At 36.6% G+C, this 15,084-nt stretch overlaps 1 protein-coding gene across 3 annotated transcripts in view; it reads right to left on the reverse strand.

Annotated features, from left to right (window-relative positions):
• The window catches only part of LOC116170852 (inactive dipeptidyl peptidase 10-like), a 226,028-nt gene that overhangs the window by 36,650 nt on the left and 174,294 nt on the right, over positions 1 to 15,084 (reverse strand). The window contains exons 3-4 of one of the 3 annotated variants that reach the window (XM_031487379.1): positions 5,206 to 5,323; positions 542 to 712 (exon numbers count right to left, since the gene is read on the reverse strand). In XM_031487379.1, coding sequence (XP_031343239.1) covers positions 542 to 712; positions 5,206 to 5,298 — 264 coding nt within the window. In that variant the 5' untranslated portion in view covers positions 5,299 to 5,323. Of the gene's footprint in view, positions 1 to 541; positions 713 to 5,190; positions 5,324 to 15,084 lie in introns of all 3 variants that reach the window. The other 2 variants (XM_031487378.1, XM_031487380.1) reach the window with 2 other exon arrangements.

Genomic DNA, 15,084 nt, shown 5'->3' on the forward strand with positions numbered 1-15,084 from the left:
CTTAATATAGTCTTTTTTCTAGGTTCAAATCATGATTGCTATGATTAAAAAAATCATGATTGCCATGGAAACTTCAATTAATAATATCTGTCAAGTGTAAAACCACGTGTTAGTGTTCCTTTGCGTTTCCATAGCAATGGGGTTTATGATGTTCAGGGCAATCTTGATTTGTATTAACAATTACTTTATTAAGAAAAGCGTAATATCTCCAAGGTCAAAGATGGCCATAGATATTGTGTGGTAAATTGACCTTAATTTTCAAAAAGGAATCTTAATGTGGAATAATAAATGGGAGTTGCCATTTAAAATATGGAAGTGGGCATCTACTTCTGGAAGTGTTAGAAAACTTCCACTATTTTAAAAAGAGTAGTTCATGGTCGAAAACATTATTGTTTAAATTTTTATAATCTTTTCTACTTTCTCTTAGAAGGGTAATTTTCCTTGTAAAAGAAAGACCCTGTATATGTATTACTTCAAAATAACCAGTAATATTCATAGAAATCACACAAATATTGTAACTGCTAGAGATTTTAAAACCTACCTCGAGATATTCATCCAACTGCATCCTCTTCCCGTGCCAATACAGCAATTCATCCACATAACCCAAAAGAAGTATAGCAGCAACTATTCCAGCGATCACCATTCCGATTACCAACAGTGAAAGTATGATCGACCACCAATTGTGACCTTCATAGCTATGGTACGCTAGCTCCTAATAAATAATAAATAATAAGTTAATTCAATTCCATAACACTCAAATTATGCCTAAATTGCTAAACTGCATGCCTAACGCATTAATTTAATTAAAATGCCTTCCTATATCGCAACCGAGATTGAAAATATCGGTTTTTAGATGTTCGAGTAAAGGTCATATCATATTGCAGATACCAATTTGATTAACGTTAATATTAAAATCAATACACGATGCAGAGATCTAATCTAATTGAAAAATGTGCATTTTGACCGCATCATCTCGAAACGTAATGAAAATCACAAATTGCACTCTGCATTATCTAAAATGTTAGTTCCTTACGTTTCGACAGATTGCGAATGGTAAAGTGAAGTGCTTACTAATTGCCGCAGCTTAAAGTTGAGGGTGCAATCTTATCTAGATCTAATTAAAAGTTAACTTTAACTACGATATCAATTGGTGTGGAAATTTGAAATCGTGCTAATATCCCTTGCGAGTTCAGTCAATAATCAAATCGTTTTCTTAATCCCAGAGCGCAATTCTACCGTTGAACTTTTCGAACAGAATTATTTATTTAGAAGTGAAATTAAATGTTTTTACTCTCGGAAGTTGGCAGGAACTGTTATACGACAGTTCTTCTGCAGAAGAAATGTAATAAATAAATGGAATGCTGGTAATCGATAAAGCAACGTAAACAAAGAAGCGCCAAATCTAACCCTTGAAGAGTGGAAAACGTTTATTTCTACATCCAAGTATTCCAGTAACATCCGCAATAAGGATTTATTTCATTCTCTTGTGTAAAGTTGATGTGCACTACCAAACAATAAATTAATTACGTAATGTAACGAATGATTTATTTCTTTCTTTTAAGCTTCAAAGTCGAACAGCAATTGTAATTTTATTGAAATTGTTAATTACGGTTTTTGTAGCTAGTGAAAAAATGCAGAAGGTAAATTTACAATACCTCTAGTCAATATTATTTGAAAACGTTGTCTATGTCCAAAGATTCCTGCGTGATGAATGCATTACTCTAGGCAAGGTCAATGTTTTTGGTAATTGTAGCTCCTTTAGTACAAAAAATATTATGAAATTAAATCGGCTTCCCTTCATCCATATTCGTCAGATCAAAGATTTAGGTTGATATGTTCGTACTCGCGATGCTAATAAGTTTATAAACAAATACGCGATGTTTCATCAAATAAATATGCAACAGGCGCGTATTTAGCGTACTTTAATAAATGTAATTCTTACTTCAAAACACATTTGTTTTACGTTCGCGATTAAAATGTTTCCATTTCATCGAAAGAAAAAAACTACACGTTTCACAATTAATTGGCCCGGACTTTACACCCTGACTGTAGTCACTCGACCGATAATTGTTCTCTTTTTTTATACTAATTCTGCTTTTACAACTATTAAAATCGTGCGGGCGAGTACACTTTCACATACGCTACGCATCTCTCTGTACGCTTCGCTATTTATATTAAAACCAGAATGGAACCAACAAAATTGCCCCGATCGGCGTCCCTCTTAAACCAATAGTAGATCAGCATCTGTTTATACTGCAATTCTGTCTCGTTTGAAACGGAACCACCGCATCAGTGAGGTTTGCTGCCGCCCTGGTGACGACCCAAGCGTTCTAGATGTGTACGTTTATCGTTAATAACTTGACCCGCGCCTGCCTATCATCAAATTCAGCAAATCCAGTTCGTGCTATCAAGATTAAGTTTTTTAAACCAAAAAATTGCAGTTAACGACCCGATTATTGGATTATTAAAAACTGTAAGTAATTAAGATTTCTTTACTTAATTGTCTATCGATCGCTTGCATGCGTGGTAACTGTAAAAAGGTCCCGAGAGCGCCTCTTTCTTTTAGCTTTGTCAGTTTGTGTGTATCCGAAATGAATGTGATTCTATTTGTCAATGAACACTTTTGTGTTTAATAGATTAAATTTTACGACCCAGGAATAGAGTTCTCATGTCAAACTTCATGTTCGTGCTCACAGTTATGTTAGGTGTTATTCAAAATTTGTTTAATTCCTTGGAGTTGTTGAATATGATCAAGGCTGCTGAGATTCCTAAATTAATAGAAGTCTTTCTCGGGATCATTTTTTATTGTCGGACGTGTCTCGATAAGTTTATTTAATTGAGTTAGCTGGACAGGTGTTTTGTAGGTGCCTGAATGACCGTTTCTCATTCTACAGCAATATATTTTACAGATGTTGGAATATTAGTGTGTTAGTTGTTCTACAAATACGAATAAAAATTATGCTTATTCTACGTTTTAAAATTAGGTACTATATTGCTGTGTGCAATTTCCAGCTAGTTTAAGACAAAACAACCTTTTAAATTTAGAATTTGTTTCCTGGTAGACGCCCGGCTCCCGTCTCATTGAAAAAGTTCAATGTTGTTTGGGCATATTACCCCGCACGCAGGCGGTCGACAAATAAAATAATCAATCTTAAATTACTTGCAGTTTTTTCTTCAAATAAATAATCTGCTCCTACAAGGTTTGCGATATTCAGGCGCACTTAACTCACACATAAACGCTGGCAGGATCTTTAAACTTCACTTCTTTATCGCCCTGAAATTACAAACAAAACTGGCTTGATGAATACGATGACAAATTTTAGGTAGCTGTTCGGACGGTAGCAAACTTTTAATCAGAAGAAAAACTTAACAAAAGGTCTCGCCGTGCACTACAACTGCGTTTTCAACAAAACAAATAGGGCTGACTGCCGTAAAAAATCGCGTAAACAAATGGATACGCTCTTCAACCGTCGCGAAACCAGCAGTAGCCTCATTTCGACTCCAGCATTTAAAGTGTGGACTCCACATGCAAATATTCACGACTCTACCACGCTGCGAAAAGTATTAGGGATAAGAAACCAGCGCTGCAAGCAGAGACGCTGGTTGTACGTTTTCCGCGATACGCAACAGTTTACTCCGTTACTCGACACCCGTGGTTGGAATAGCGTTCTGTGTGCTAATACACGATGTTACTTTATATTAATCGAGAGTGTTAGTAGTTCCATTAATCCTGAGTATCCACTAAAAAAGGAACAACATGAAATAATTACCTTCTCAATCATTTTCAAATTAATTAATTAAATTTCTCCTGATACTAAAACTCTTTATTTCAAACGACAAAATGTAACATTTTCGACCACATGTGTCTACTTCTAGCACCTTATCTAAATGAATAATTTACAAAAGCGATAAAGCGAACAATTCTGCATCTAACAAATTTCTAATAGGAAAAACCAACACTAAGACATAAATTCAATTAAAATAACCTTTGTGTTTATTCGTAAACCCCCAGATTCACGTAAAAAATTGAAATATTCGCCTATATAAAGTGCCCCATCATTATTTTTTGTGTGTAGACCGAAATAACGTCTACATGACGCTTCTTACACAACAATACATGTCATATTCTCATAAGACTGAAATAACAAACTGTTGAGAACGTGTAGAAATAAACAAACGTGACTGCCCCCCCCCCCAACTTAAAACGCGATGAGATCAGTGATCACACGTTCACCCTCCGGTTCCGGTACCGTCCCTGACAAAAATTGAGTATTCCCTTGAAAATAAAATATAACATGACAAAAGAGGGGTCATTGACCTGGAAAATGAAATATGACACCACAAAGATTGGGAACATTGACCTTTGATGATCTTAAAAATGAAATATGACACCGCAAAAAATAAGGTCATTGCACTTTAAAATGGAATATGACACGGCGACCAACTTTTGGACTTTGAGCGGCGGGCAAACTTTGGACTTTGAACGTCGACCAACCTTTGAACCTTGAACGGTCACCAACTTTTGGACTTTGAATAAACTTTGAATTTCCTCGCCAGGAAGAGAGTTAGATAACTTTGAGGGCACCCAAATTTAGCCTTATACATGGATGATTTTGAATATGGCTATCGCTTGCTTTGGTCATGAATGCTTAGCATACGTTTGTACAATAGCTCCTAGAAATGCGCTTCAGTGTAAAATTAGCATTAAGTACTGAAAAATGAGACTGAACTCGCTTAGGTCCACGTGTCGTGCATAAAAGTGTTCTATTGACAACGTAATCGTAAATGTTTCAATTATCATGTTTTCCAGTTCCATTTCTCATTTGCCAAAACATCATAATTGTAGCGCTTGCTATTAAATTGTCATTACTATCGTGTGATCAATTGCAAAACTAGTCGCTTAACCTATGTAACCATCCTTAAAGAAATGCAAGAGTCCGAACTATAAATACAATATTCTGATTAAAAATACTAAATCTAAGTCAGTACTCATTCCTCAAAAATACCTACCACTATATCTCATTCCATTGATGCACTATATAGATTCCTTGAATCCTTCTTATGCATAGAAAAGGGTAGTAAGGAAAACATGCAGTTCTACGGAGGTCAAAACTTTCTATATATAAGAAAATTCAAAGTTTGTCCAGAACAAATGAGTGCAGTGGTATACGTTACCTCTTGAGTACTGACCTCTTCGCTACCTACCTCGGCTTTTTTAGCTTTTGGATCAGCCACCTGGAGAGTTTCATCGGGCGGTACGCGCCAGGCTGTACGATCCGTGTGCACATTAGTGTGCATTACGCTATCCGCCCCTTACTCTTACCTGGAACAAGAAAAAATTGAACAATCAATTGAGTATTAACAACAGTTTTAAATCAGACTATCTCTTACATTCTGTAATGGAACCGAATTTTCCCGCTAAAAATTTGATTTCTAATATTCGCAGTTTGTATTTTCTAAAAGGAAATAAAGTGGCGATCCGAATGTATTTTTTTTTGAGAAGCCGCCCCTGGCCGTCAGGAAAGAATTCAAAGATTTTGTTTTGTTTCGTCTCCGTGGACCACGTGTTTTTCCCTCTGCCCTACATCAAAATGGGCCATAATTTACAATAAACGTCCCAAACCTAACGCTATACGAGGGAAGTTAATGATCCATATCGACCCGACGATTCGGAGCGCGTCGATATTAAATGTTTCGACCTCGATTTTGACCAAAAAAGGGAATTTGAGGGGAGACGTATGTGCGATTTAGTTAAGTGCAGTTGTAATTTTGTTTCGAATAGTTACTGTGGTGGTTAATTTATAATTGAATTTCTTGCAGCAAATTTCCAGTCATTTGCATGAATATGTTACTGTTTATTTACAGAGTGCTTGATCTGGGGGCGAGTGCCGTACGCTAGGTCAAGATTGTTACATATTGCACTGGCATTGAGAATTAATTACTTTATACTAATATTTTGCCACGACATGTTCCTTTGTTTTGTTGTAATGTGATACTTAACGATATGCTCCTACTATTTATTTGAACCGGGTAATTATGATTATTAATATTTGGCAGGGTGACAACTAATTTTGCTATAAAGTAATATTCATTCCCCTAGAAGTAGTTCAAAGCGGTAGAAGTGGGTTCGGACGGATGCACGGACGGACGGGCAAAACGCAAACAATAGTACATTTTTTTTAATTCTTAAACATTCTCTAAAAATTCGCTAAAAGGAGTTAGTTATGGATTCAGGTGGATTAATTTATTTTCCATAATTTCTGTTATGTTGGCGGGTTTTACTAAGCTCAATTCATTAAAAGAGATCGTAATAAAGGACGATATGAAAAATACGAGTAAACCTCTACGGAGAGCATAAATCAATATTCCATTAGGATTTTAATTATTCGGCATTAAAGTACTGACACACCACGAGATCAAACGATGGCCTATATAGCGGAAGATATGCACATCAAACGTTTTATACGTATTGATCATAATGGCGGAATGGAGAGATATAACCGTTAAAAGACGTACGAATTGCGAAAATAAAGACGAATGACGTCACTGAAACGATGTTTTGATCTCGAAGTAAAACTGAAAAAATTTTAGGGAAAATGATGTAAACGGAGGGTCGCCCAATATTTGCCTTTAACAGTTTAAATTTCATGAATATCAAATAATGCCAATGCCGATATTCTGATGGAGCTTTTATATCAGGTTTCTTTTAAATTGAAAGGAAACCCTGCACTTATTTTAACGTGAAGAATTTGAGCTGCTAGCTAACGTTGCACCCTTAAATTAGGGCAACCAAATGGCATTTTTCCAAATTCATTACAATTAGTGTATAGTGCAGTTTTCTAAAGAAACGTTAAATAGCACTCCGTTTCCTTTCAGTTTGTTTTTTGAAACTACGTTAATGTGTACTTTAGATCGACATGGAATTCTTAGGTATTTTAGATCAAACTATGTAAGCTGAAAGCAAACATCTGAAATCGCCGCTTTAATATAAATCATTCCAACTCGGGAACTTTTGAATACTTTATCATGCGTACAAGTAAGAAAGATTTAAAAGGCTGTTATGCCACGATTCATATAAATCATTTTTCTACCCTTGATTTTTGTTCGTGTATGTAGAAAGGTCGCCTACCTATTAACAGATTTTTTCTTATTAATGTTGCTATAAGGAGTTTCTGTCTTCTGATATCGCAGCAACGCGTCGCAGATGGTACATGTTGCCAATAAGTAAAGTCCTAACTTTTTAATCGCCTTGAAAGCTTAAGGTGTCTTAGTGTCGTGAGATACGAGTGATTGTCTAAGGTTACATTTGCCGCATTCACCGTTATAGGGTTTGTGCGCTGTGTGGGAATCCGCTGAGTGGATAGAAAAACAGTGAACGTGGAAGTGATTTTTAAATGCCAAAGAAATTAATTGAATTGGTGAACTTTATTGTATTGTTGTACTTTGAACACCACTGTTGTTTAACAGAAAGTTGACTGAACCACACGGATTACTTCCCAAATAACACTAGTACGTACATTGCGAATACATAAACCTCTCGCCAGGAAAGATTGCCGGTCACAGAACACTTGATCCCGATCTACGATTTATGTTTTTCAAAAGATTGTAAGCGACTTCCGGGATAGTATCGTGTCAATGTTGAACAAAAAGACTTTTCGTTCAAAATTAGCACGATCCTATTCTGGAAGTCGCTCGCATCTTAAGAAAATCATAGATTGTAGATCGACACAAGGTGTGCTGTGACCGGCAATCTTTCCTGGCGAGAGTTATAGTACGTACAGCCCTGGATTTACGGACGAAGAGTAAGTACATTATACATACATATAACAGTACGTCGAATGTATGTACTGTGACGAAGAAAATTTAGAAGAAACTGGAAAAAAAGCTGCTCGGAGAATTTGGGCGCCACTAATTTTCGTTAAATTCAGCCGTACAGGAAAAACTAGAAACCTGCTCCTAGTGATCTGGAAATGCAAGACGAATAACGAGGAGCAAATAGAGAAAAGTAGCGAAATAGGAATATTATTTATTGTAGGGCGAATGATGGTGAATGAGAAATGGCAGTGGAACGATAACAGGGAATTAAGCAATAAAATCACGGAACGAGATCTCGTCTCACAGTAAGACACAAAACTTGACTAAAAAAATTAATTAAACGGATGGTAAGATGACTGAATTAATGGCCCGTATGAATAAAAGTAAGCAAATGTTATACTTGCAAAATTCAAAGTAAATACTCGTAAGTGCCCCTTCATACGGGTTTGTTTAGCAGCGCTACACCGCGTCCTGTCCTGCTGCTTAGCAGCGCTGCTAAGTCGCCCAGTGCGAAGGAGCACTTACGAGTATTTACTTTGAATTTTGCAAGTATAAGCATTTGCTTACTTTTATTCATACGGGCCAATGTATTAATGATTTTTTTTAATAGACTTAACGGGCAATCATAAATGAATTAAGGTGAATTGGAAGTTGCTTAGCTGTTGTTCCTGGCTCCTGAAGTTGTCCAGCGGTTGTTCGGCAGACTCTGGACCAGTGGCTCAGTATGGGGAAAATAAGGATAGGGCGGAGGGTAGAAGGGACCAAATGGAAAAGAAATTTGAGGGTATCGATAGAAGACTGAAGACGGACGACTGAAGAGTGAATACGAAGAGTTTGAAGCAGTACGATACAGGTATAACAGGTATAACAAATAAGAAGGAAAAAATACAAGGCCCTAAAACAAAGACCCAAAATTACAAAGTAAAACTATCACGAAAAGGTTACTTACGAGATGGTGTGGGCCTTAAACGTAGAGACAATATTTTGTGTGCTTAAATATAATATTGGTGGTAGCAAATTAACGCTCGGATCCTAAAATGCAATGAAGAAATAGAAAACGATACTGAACAACAAGAATACTTACAAAAGGGGTTGAAATCCCGCGAACAAGAGGTAAAATATTTATATTGGCTGTATATGAAAACTCGGAAACACAAGTGCGCCTCTCCTCTACTCTTGATCCGCAAACTAGGGTTTAAAAGGACGGATACTAAATCCTTTTGTTGAGTAGGGTGAATTTCAAGATGGTAATAATCCCAAAATTTTTGGATAAATGCGTCTATAAAAATTTCGCATCTCACTAGCACACCACAAAATTGACAATAATCGAAAACGGAAAACGAAACGTGGAAGATTTTGAAAAAAACGAACAGTAATAGGTACCAATAATTAAGGAACATAAAAAGTTAGCGGGAAAAGGAGAATAGATTTTTGAAAAGAGCGGGAAAGAATAGCGTAGTTTAGACGAAATTACCAACAGATGGCCCTGAAACGAATCAGAGGCGTAACATTGAATAAAATGTATTACACAGAAGCTTAGAATATTAGAATAATGAAAAGGTAAATACAATCGTAAGAAGAGGGCAAGAATCGAAAGAAGCGAAGAAATCAAAAGAAGAGATTTAATGAAATGAGTACGCCTATGATATGAAAATCAAAATAAAATAAACAAATTCCTAACCTAAAAATCAAAATAAATAACGCAAAACTAAACTAAAAATGGACCTGTAACAGTACGGCAGAGCACGTACCTAGCATGCACAAAGTAGTGCCGAACTAACGTACTATGTACGTGAAATGCACGTACGTGAACCGTAAATGTACGTGGAATGTACATCCGTAAATCCAGCGCTGTACGTACTATGTATTTGCAATGTACTACGTACATGTATTATTTGGGCGTACACTTACGAACTATGGTTCCCGTCATATTTCCAAACCTCTGTATTAATACTTTTGATCCGGGGTAAGCTGGGATCACCTTGAAGGCGACAACACAGTTAGAACTCTTGAAACTGCATTTGCTATTGAAAAAAAAGTCCTCGTGTGAGATCGAAGGGACTTCAGCGCATTTTTGTGTGGCAGATCAGTATTCTATTAGCCACTTTTGACTCAACCATGAATAAGAGATCTTGTCGAAGGATACCACATTCCCTTTGACGGTACCCACTTCCGACGCCCCGTTCACCCCAAATTCGCGTTTGAAGTTTTCACTCCACCATCAGTTAGATCTTGTCGGAGGCTACCACATTTCCTTTTTCGGTACACCCACATTTTGGTGGATTTCGCTAAAAACCTTCCACAAGATAGTACTTAATTTTTGGGGGGCACTTCTCATTGCTCGAGCTTCTATTGGCGACACGAGAAAGAGAGACAGCGATTCGAGATTTACGAAACGTTAAAACGCGTGACAGAATTCGCAACGGAAGGTAAAAGGTGTCCGAAGTTGACTACCTCTCGAAGACGCGCGCGCGCGCCTTGCAAAAGGTCGTTAATTTCGCCACTAGGACAAAAAACAAAATTCCACCACGCAGTAATGCGCGTTTACATCTTTCCGACGACACCAATTTGAAAAGAATCGGACCAAAACTGTAGTAGAAGATAGGAAAAAACTGAAAAACCTTCACGTTAGTATACTACGCTCGAGGATGCCGCCCAAATGTCGCCAACCCCACATCATGTAGTCCTGTTTCTAAGGTTGACAAATTACACGGCCTTGTAGATACACGTACACCCGTTGCCTTTCTACAAGAGTTCTTCTACGCGCCCACATTTGCTGCCATCCAGCCAGCCAGCCAGCCAGCCAAAGTGAGATTAAAAGCTGCTTTTTACCAATAAATTTGCAAAAATGCGCTAAAAAGATAGCAGTACGAGGTTCTGGGGCATTGTACGCAACTAATCAGCATACCAAAAGATGATAGTTATCCGTTGCCCCGAATATATGACACGCTAGATACGCTTACTGGTGCTAAGTTTCCACTTTAGATATGAACAGCGGCTACTGGCAAGTTGACTGGGATCCTTAACAGCATGAGAAGACAACCTTTAGAATAGGATCGGGTTTATGGCGATTTTAGGTCATGCCCTTTGCGTTGTGCAACGCCCCCGCAACTTTTGAAAGATTAATGTAACTTGTCTTGTGTATTTGGACGACGTAATCGTGATTGCATGAACGTTTAAAGAACACCTCAAGGACTATGACGACGTGTTTATAAGGTTGGGCGGTACAAACTTCCAACAACCACAAAAATGCACAACTTTTCCTAAAATTGACGTCAAATATCTTGGTCATCTGATTTCGGAGAAGAGAGACGGTTCTTACTCTGCCACTACCGGCTACTCCTAAGTTCCGTTGCCGAGATACAGGTTGATATAAAAAAGGCGACCTTTTAATGAAATTCATACATTTTAAGCTTCGGCAATCGTACAGTTCCTAGAGATGCCCAAATTCATTGCAATTATTTAGTCTGCCTTTTTGTGGCTGCCTTTGCTTCGTTTTAGTAGCCAGTGCAACGCACATCACCGAGTAATTTTGTTTTGATTGTGTACTTCCGCAATGATTTTTATGCCCGAATGTTGGATGGCCATTATAATCAGATCATAACGTTCTAGCGAACGGTGCTTTAACGCTACATACTCCCAACCAAAAATCCGGAATCGCCCAGCTGACTGACATTCATACGCACACTACGATATACTATTTCCTTATTTTAACACATTTAAAAGAAATTGATAAATTACCTACTTCAGGAATGGCTTTCATCTTTCAAACTAAGCGATGCAGGAATAACACGATAGTACGAATATAATGCCGAAAACCCGAAAGTTCTACGATATTCCGTTGAAGAAATCTCGATTAATTTATAAAAGGTCTCCTTTTTGACAATCAAAAATGCGTTAAAAATTGCGTACGTCAAAACCGTGAGCCAAGAGATTCCCTAAAATATTTAGGAATGGGGTCTGCAAATTAATAGTCGCTAAAGATCGATACCACGAATTGAATAACACAGTTTACTCGTGGCACATCCGTCCTTCCCCAATATAAGCAGTGAAATAATTATTTACTAGTGGTAACTAAAAGAATCTGTTTTTCATGAACTACTAAATACAAAGAACGATTTTTAGCGTGTCTTAGGTGATAATCTGCTTTTTTTTTGTAATTTGTGGACGTCTAGTAACGCTCTCAAGAGGATAAATTTTACTCACGTGTGTTCGTGGAAAAGGCCATAAAACCAGTAATCGCATAAAATACACGTTTTTTTCCTGCAGTAAAACTTTATCTTGATATCGGCGGATTCGTTTTTGGTTTAGGTTGATAAATTGCAGCAGAATCGTGGTGGATCATCTACCAAGAGGTAAGCTTTGAAAAAATATAGTTACGATACTAATAATGTGCATTACCGTTCGACGATATTTTCAAATTTCCTCTCGCTCATTTTCCAATTTTCATATGCGTGAGTGAAGTTAATAAAGTTAACGTACATAAATTGAGTTTTATTGATGGCAACGATCAAACACGGAATTTGTTGATACCGTTTAGGTACACAAATTTATTAATTCTGATTTCCATGTTCCTGTCAGATGCTCTACCGTAATATATGAATATTACGCTTCATGGATATGAATTTGTAATTTAACGTATTTCAATTTGGGACAGAATTCAATATGTAATCAACAAGTTGAAATCAGTTTGAGCACGTTGATTGGAAGAGGATTAAAATAGATTTATATGGCGGAGTATTAAATTGTATTCCCTAAACAACGTCACTGGTAAACATGTTTAATTCGCGGTTTGTCGTGACTCGAGAAAGTAATTAACATGTTTCGTATTCAGTTTACAATCTTCACTTGCTAAAGTGGCGTGTACCTATTCAAGAAAGTGGGCGAAGTGCTCGAGATCATTTTTTTTATTTTTGTAATGCGCCTTTGCTAAATCTGTTGTAAGGCTTCAGTGATTAACCGTATAAATCGAATCTAGGTGCATTGTTTGTAAATATGTGATAAGGAATTGATAATGAAACATTTTATTAAAATACATTGCGTAACGCAATCAAATACTGCATTAATTGTTATGTTACCCTTGAGATATCTAACTCACGGCGAAAGCAGCATAATACCTCTAATCCGGCTTAACTTGATGTCGCGTCAATCTCCATACAAATCATCTTAATTCAGCATTCCCCTAGGCTAAGGTTCGTATTTGTGGTATATGAAGTTGACAAAAATAGACAATTACCCGAATTATGTGGATAGATTTGCCTTACGTTCCGCCCAAATTAAAGAGATTTCCTTACTGGATGTATACGGCTTCCGCTCTTCTGATGTCAAGGTGCGTCTTTGTCAATAATGGATTAACTACTTCAGAGATTAAAGTGCGGATCACGTACTGCATGCGTAGAATATTTTATTTCGTACGAATACAACTCGTCTATTTTTATTTCCTTTTGTTTAAACCGAATTACATGTTATTCTACAGTTAGAGATTGTAATTGTAATTATAACTCTGCCATTAAATTTTTACATTTATTTAGAATGAATTACTGTACTACATAAATTACTGGCAAAGAAATTACAAGCAGTGGGTATTTTAACGTATTTAAACGAATTCCATTACTTCAATATTACATCACGAATTACTAAAAAATTGCACGCGAAATGCAGCGAGCAACTCGTTCCAAATATTTACCTTTCTCGGTTATCCTCCATATCTCTGAGGAGGTATATTCCAAACGGAGTTATTCGGCTTTTTAATATCAAATATATAAAATGCATAAAAGTAGGTGAATTTCTTTATATTCCCCTATGCAATAAAAGTGGGTGAGAAAATCCATTACATATTCAATTCAAGTAATTCCCTAGTAAACGAAAATTCTGATGCAGTCTCGCGGGGATAAACTGGGATTCTGATTTAATTTTCTTTGTCGAGTATTACATTTTATCCGCCGTATATGATAAGCAAATGCAATGTACACACCGCATTATGATTAGGTACTTTCTTGCGATGTTTATTGCTCATGTTTAATTAATAACCTTAAACCCTTAAATTTCGGGCCATATACACAACACCTCAAACCTAACAGCTATCTCTTTAATGAAATTTCTCTCAGTACACATCCGCACCCCGGCACTACAAAATAATTCAATTCTGATTTTAAATTCCTGATTCTAAGCAAATAATGGTCAAGATCCTACTCATTTTCCAGATTTTGAAAACGCTTGAAATGCACTTTGGGCGCGGATCAATAAAATTAATCGTAATTGAACATGGTACACCTGTCTGAATCATTAAAGGGATCGAATAAACACACGACTTGCATGATTTTACATAAACAAAATTTATTTTGCAACCACAAATGAAATTAAACATAAAATCCTACTTAACAAAATTTGACAACAGCGTCCGAATAAACAAACCAAGATCTCTTAAAATTATTTACAGTTTTCGGGTTAAAAAGCCCAATAAAATCCGTGCACACACAAAAAAACACTAATTTCGAACAGAAACAACGTATCTGGTCGAAACGTGACGCTAAAAAAACAAGGTCTTTTTAATTTCTTCCCTAGACAGGTTGTAGAAACGTTGATTGTGATGTCTTGCTGAACGTTTAACGTGGACGATAACTCCAATGAGAAAACTACACGTACTGAATTCATTTCGACAAAACAACGAATTTGCTTTAAGCGACAAAAGGTAACTCCTTAGCCATCAACTTAAACGTAAACACGCGAGTCTTCTCAAACTTCAAAGCAGCAACTTGACCTCGCAATTGACAGAAAGGGTTATTCAAAGGACCGCAACTCGACCTCGAACTTGACGAAAAAAGCTTCTTCTAACGAACAGCACCCCGGCCTCGAAACTGACAAAAAGCGTTTCCAAAGGACCGCAACTCGCCCTTGAAACTGGCAAAAAGCCTTCTTCTAACCTTAATTCTAAAAAAAGCCTTTCTTTTAGAATTAAATAAATAAACAAAGCAGATACGCAAAATCGTTTTGTGTTTATTCCTAAATAAGCCCACGCAATTAACTAACATGAGTTGTAATGAGCATTTGATTAATAATAATTAGAATATCATCCCTAGTGCCTAGACCTAAACCTCAACGTCCCAAACAGACATTGTTTACACAGCAATGTATCGTTGAAAATAATATCATTCCAACTCAACTTTTCTTTACCTTTTTCGTGATTTAAAGTATTGATATAAGTCATGCAACAAATATAAAATAAAATTAATATAATATAAATAAGAATGGTATTCCTGAACATATATT

The sequence above is a fragment of the Photinus pyralis genome, unplaced genomic scaffold, assembly GCF_008802855.1.
Source record: "Photinus pyralis isolate 1611_PpyrPB1 unplaced genomic scaffold, Ppyr1.3 Ppyr1.4_LG5, whole genome shotgun sequence".
In the NCBI taxonomy this organism is placed as follows: Eukaryota; Metazoa; Arthropoda; class Insecta; order Coleoptera; family Lampyridae; genus Photinus; species Photinus pyralis.